The sequence below is a fragment of the Natrix helvetica genome, assembly GCF_964273705.1.
Source record: "Natrix helvetica genome assembly, chromosome: 1".
NCBI lineage: Eukaryota > Metazoa > Chordata > Lepidosauria > Squamata > Natricidae > Natrix > Natrix helvetica.
In genome coordinates, this window is record NC_138548.1 from 149,945,840 (window position 1) to 149,952,149 (window position 6,310).

General features: G+C 34.2%; 1 protein-coding gene across 2 annotated transcripts in view; it reads left to right on the forward strand.

Annotated features, from left to right (window-relative positions):
- The window catches only part of MBD5 (methyl-CpG binding domain protein 5), a 162,877-nt gene extending 159,688 nt beyond the window's left edge, over positions 1-3,189 (forward strand). For both annotated transcript variants that reach the window (XM_081962923.1, XM_081962924.1), the window contains exons 11-12: positions 1,870-1,945; positions 3,022-3,189. In XM_081962923.1, the coding sequence (XP_081819049.1) occupies positions 1,870-1,945; positions 3,022-3,093 (148 nt within the window). In that variant the 3' untranslated portion in view covers positions 3,094-3,189. The remainder of the gene's footprint in view (positions 1-1,869; positions 1,946-3,021) is intronic.
- Positions 3,190-6,310: the final 3,121 nt, after the last annotated feature.

Genomic DNA, 6,310 nt, shown 5'->3' on the forward strand with positions numbered 1-6,310 from the left:
TCCTCACGTCTCCGCTCGCCTTTCGTTCGAATTCAACAGAAATTATATTTGATTTCTGTTACCCATTAGAATTAACAGTTATATTATTTCAGTTATTATTTCTGTACCATAAAATTTAAGAATTTTTTTTAATATGAGTTTTAAACCATGACTTCTCTCTAGATAATTCCTAATCTACAGATGCTAAATGACATAACCTTAACAGTTTATTGTTCTATATAGATATATATGTTATTAAAATGCATACAAATTGTTTGTGATCTATTGTTAAATTTCTGAGGTAGATTTGATAGATGTTCAGAGGAAAGAAGGGATTTGAAATTTTTTGCACAAACAGATGTCATGTGTACTACTCTGTTTTAAAAATAAAAAGTAATTTGCAGCTGAGAAAATAAACATATTTTTGTCCTAAATACTGCAGTGTTCATATAGCTATTAAAAATAGAATATTGTAACTAATTTCGAAACATATTTAAAACCTTCGTATGGTTGTTATGCTTTTTTGATGTGTGTTAGGATTTACACTGAATTTAGAATTGAAATTCCTTACCGAAATGACCACATTTTCTGTCCTTTTACTGAGTTATGCTATTAGACAGATTTCACTTCAGTGAAACTCTTCTAAAGGAGAAATCCAGTTCAAATAGAAGCATTCACATGTTCAAGAAAGGCCTACTTCTTCAGAGAGAAAACATGGAGACTATCCCCCCCCCCCCAAGTTGTACAACTAGGAGAAAGGAGAGGCTGCTGATCTTTTGCCCCATCTTGGATTGCGCACATTGAACGGAGCTGCTATTTGTGCTGCTATTTGGTTTATGCACAAGCTGATCTCATTCAGCACCCATCTCAGAAAACTATAATATTCTTGAAGGTCCTTCAGCACTATAGTCATGAAGAGGAGTAACTTGTTTTGAATAAACGATTTAGTTCACAATTTTTCTCACAAAATTTCCATCTACATGGTTAATTATTAAGTAGGGGAAAAAACCACATTTATGCAAATTATTGTTATATTCACTTGTCTTGTTAAAATATTCATCTTCCTTTTTACTCTGTTGTTGATATATAATAAGACTCCATATACTTCTCTTTCTCCCACAATTTTACTGCATTGATATATTTCGAGATTCTCAGATCCCACAACTTTAATCAGTGCATCTCCAACTGTTTTATTATTTTTTATAAAATCCTATAAGTCTATAATTTAAGAATATATATATATATTCTTGTTAAATATAATATTTAAAAAGCTCTAAGCAACTGCTTTCAATTTGTATCTTTTCTTTTTTTCCAGTCTTTAAGTCATTAATTATTATTCCTAATATTATTATTTTCATTTCCTATAAAGCTTTCTTCAAATATACCTTGATGGTTTTGATCAGCTATTAACAGTCTACTGATACATCAATATGTGCCAGATATATACTTTTGGATGTGTTTGGAGGGAGGGGGAGGGGGAGAGAGAGAGAGAGATAACAGACAAGTCATTCCCTTTACTTGCGGGAACCAACAGGTAGCATTGGAAGTCACAATCACAGTATGGCAACTCAGTGCAGCATAATCCCAAACCAAATTGCAATCACATGATTGCTAGGACATTGCAATGGTCAGAACTAAAGGCCTAGTTGTACAGTAAGCAGCATTTGTGCAGTGCCGTCAACAGTTCTTGAATGAGTGGTCATAATCTGAAGACTACTTGCATGTCTCTGTGTGTGCACATTAAACTGAAAATACAAAGTAAAATGTATTGCTATTATTGAAAAACTGAATAGAATGTTAACTTGAAGTTGCAATATATATATATTGAAATTATATTCTACTGAAAAGCTACAGCATTATTGTAAATCTATTCCCCTATTTTCATCTTAGAAGTGGGAAGCTAAATAACCATTTAGAAGCTGCTATCCATGAGGCCATGAGTGAACTTGACAAAATGTCTGGGAATGTAAGTACCTAATAGTTAATTTGGGGGGAGGGGTGTGACAGCAGAGGGAGGAGAAATAGGGAGGATTCCCCAAGCCCAGGATTTGTGAAGAAGCAGATAACTGGAGCAGAAACATGGAAGAAGGAGAAGGTTTACAGAAAATAAATTTTCCACATGGTTTAAGAGAATGAGTTGACCATAGTATTCCAAAATATACATTCCCAATAAATTCATTAGATAGATTTAAATATATGCTCAGATCTAAAATAGAAGTAATACGTTGGCTCAGATTGGTTCTCTAGACACTGTATCTTGCCCCAGTAGCTTCAACAAGTGACGTCTTCCACCTTTACCATTACCATTCATATTTGGTAATCTATCCCAGTGTACCATATCATTATGCTCACTGTTTCTGACTATCAGAGATGTGTTGTAAAGAACGAACCTGGTGAGGCAAGAACCAATAGTTTCCAGATTAATGGAGAATTTATATGCCAACATACCTCAGGTGCCTCTCAAGATCAGCCAAAAGTTGACCAAATATCCATTGACTTTCAAGGCAGGGGGAAGAGATTTAGAATTCAAACCATCAACCATATGTATAGGTTTCGCTCTGACATACTGAAATAGGAAACTCTTCTATATCTTTGTACCTTCATTCTGGGCTATAACAAAACTGATCTAGCTGAGTCAAATACCTGTAGAGATAATATATGTTATCTAGTATATAAAATGTTTAAAATATTATCTAATATTTCATTACTGTTAATGAGGAGCAGGGTGGCTTGTGTGGTTAGGGTGCTGACAAGCAAAAAGCCCATATTTGAGACCTAGTTGCTGCAGTGGGTGAGCTCCTATCAATCGTTCCAGCTCAAACTGACCTAGCAGTTCGAAAGGGTGCATTCATAAGAAGATAGATAGGTACCCCTTTGGTAGGCTCGTTAATGGGGACATGAAGGGAGCCCCCAACTAGGCGCCCCACAGGCAATGGTGATGTCACAGCTAATCCTTTCAACCTGGAAGCAACTCGGTGCTTTCGACAGGAGTGCGATGCAATTACTCTTAATCCTTAAAGTCTTCCCTTTTGTTTTCCCTAGGTGCATCAGATTCCACAGGGAGACAGACAGCTGAAGCCTCCAAAACCCAAGAGGAGGAAGATCTCTAGATAACATTGAATGTCTTTGTTATTGATCTGGCTCTTACATAACATGCACATAATTTTCATTATATATATATATATATATATATATATATATATATATATATATATATATATATATATATATATATATATATATATATATATATATATATATATATATATATATATATATATATATATATATATATATATATATATATATATATATATATATATATATATATATATATATATATAATCACCACAAGGTGCTAAACAAAACAGTGGTACAGTATTCTTATTGCTAAAGAGGGAGAAGTTAATCCAGATCTTCTAAAGATTGAAGAGTGTCTATAAATCCTTTTTTTTTCTATAATACTAAAATTGTGATTATAAAATTATACTCCAAATGTTTCTGCAAAATTTTCATTATGTACATAGATAAAACAGAATTTCATGACGATATCTGAAATGTAAATAGTGTACTATTGTCATGTACAAGCATACCTAATGCACACTTTATCTTTTATTGTACAAAAGAATAGTGTACAAAATTCTTTGGTTTCTATTGAGTACACATACAAGAGACTACCAATGTAAAGTGATAAATAAAAATACAGCCTAAATGCTTTTATATAATAATGTAAAAAATGCTGTTTTTGTATTTAACAGCAGTGAAAAGGCATGATTATGTAATCCCCTAATTATGACATAACACTTTTTGCCACTGAGTGTTCATTTATAGTGTCTGTTTGGAATGAACCTGGCCTGGAAGTACTGTACTCCATTTTGGGTCCCTGTAGGAGAGTGAAACCTTGCAGATTCCTAGTGGGATGTGGGATCATAGGTCAAATTAAAATATCAAAAGCTGCAACTACCAGTTGCATGGTTTTTTTTTTAAATTGAGTTTTAAATTATAGTATTGTAGATTTTTTAAATTAAAAATATTTAGATAGACTATTTGAGTCAGCTTTAACAGAATTTCCTAGCTACCCGCTTTGAAATCAGAAACATATCAGCATTCATTTTTACTACCTTTTCCCCCTCAAAGCTTTTAACAAAGCCTAAAGTAGCTACTCCAATTTATTTAAGCAAAGAACACAGTTTCTATTAAAGTATGAGAGCAATAGCCCAATTGATGGATTCATTGTTGTTGCTAATTGTAAGCAGTAAGATTACAATTTAGCGAAAACGTGTTCCTAAATTAACAAAGGGATTCAGTGACCAGTTGTCCTTGGATATTTTTACTGTATTCAGTGGACTGGATGAGCGTAAGCAGTTACTGAATTCCCCTGCCTGCCAATACCAACAGCATTTTCCTTATTAATACTAAAGGTTAAAGGTGGCTTGCTAACCTATTAGCGGCAGTGGCCAGGATCCAAAGGACTCCGCAGCTAGTTCAGTGCACCTATAAGATTTTTCAAAGTATCTTTTGAACAAAATCTCCTTTTACCCAGTTTGGAGATTACCAGCGTTCTTGAACCATTGGCAACTTTCAAAACAATTCTTTCCGATACGGTGGAGTTCTTGTTTGAGAAAGGAAGCAATTAGTTCAAGCCCAGTTGAAACATATCCAAGTCCTTGAACGGACCTAAGGTAGTTCTTTGGATCCCAGCCAGTGATTTTATCAGTATTATGTAACATATCAGATTTATTTTATTTAATAAGAATTATTTATACCATTAACAGATTCCTATATATAAATATATAAATATATCTTTATATATATTTATATTAATGTGGCAGAAATGTGCAGGTTGAATCTATTAACCAGATTATTTATGTTATGTTAAGTTTGAAAGAAATGTGAAGCATATATGTTAGAATATGATAGTACACTACAGATACATGAACCTGAAGCTGTGAGGTTTCTCAAAATACCCAGTGTGTACCTTTGAAAGAAATTATAATGCAGTGTCATTTTTAATATGGGTGCTGCATATAATGGCAGTGGCCTTCCCCCCTTTTCCAAGTATCCCAATTCACTATGCCTAGGCCCAAGATGGAGTCTCCTGAGGACTACCTGCTACCTCTTCATCTAGGAGCCACCGTTGTATCTCATCCTGGAACATCATTCCTTAAAATGGCCTAGTTACCTCTCCTAGCAAAGATTACTGGTAATCAGCAGTATCCAAGGCTGATGACAATAAGTCTATAACCAAAATGTAGTGCTTATATGAAGAGAACATCGCCTGCCCAAGTTCATGTTCTCTGGGCCCCACTCCACTTTCCATGTGAAGCGAGCCCCAGAGGACAACAGCTTTCGGGAAACAATTCCCCCCAGTCAGCTCTCCTTCCCAATACACATAACTCTAGCATGCGGCTAGATCACCTCCTCTCATCTGGACATATTCCTTTGTCCACACCCCAGTCTGAGGGAATGCAATTAACCACACTAAGCTACAGTGACCTGGAGACAGGAATTCTTCCACCTTCTACCTGATGGGTAGGTTCATTGTGTCTTCTATGTGATGGCAGGGTAGTCTCCACAATCCTACATGAAAGCTCATTTGAAATGATACTTTGTGTAGATCAGTTAGCACTCTTTTATTTTATTTTATTTTGTTACCAGTTGATGTGTTTGTTATGTTTAAAGAGTTAATGTTGTCCATTTTTCGTACCAACCGGCTTTCTGCTCGTGTCTAAACAGATGTTTCTATTCATGAATACTCATGGGTGTGTGTATGGGTGGATGTGTGTTTATATTTAGTAGTTTTTTAAAGATTCTTTTTTTTTTTGTCCCTAAAACTGAATTTGTATCGACCAACCCTTCTTTTGACATTTTTAACTAATTAGGTTTGTACTCTTTTTCTCACCAATGTATACTTTACATTAGTAGACTATGTAAAGTATTTTTGTGCACTCGATTTCATTGGTTAATATTGGCATTGATGTGGGTGCTAGGAATAGTTTGTTTCAGTCCATACAGATTTTTCCCTCCTTTTTAGAGTTTTTATGGTTTTATGTAAGCAGTTGATGTAAATATTGTGAGCATTACAGGTCATGCAGTGTTGTAACATTTTTAAAAATGTTGCACATACTTTACAATTAAAAAGCTGGTCGCTCATACTTGAATTTGCCCATAGAGCCATTTCTTTCTCTTTGCATTAATGCATAAATGACTTCTTTTTTTAAAAAAACAAACAAACAAACTCAAGGCCCAACCCTATTTTTTTGTTGTTGTTATTGTTTAACAAATCTATATTTTTCTAACAGAAGATTTTAACATTTAAAATGTTTTGCCA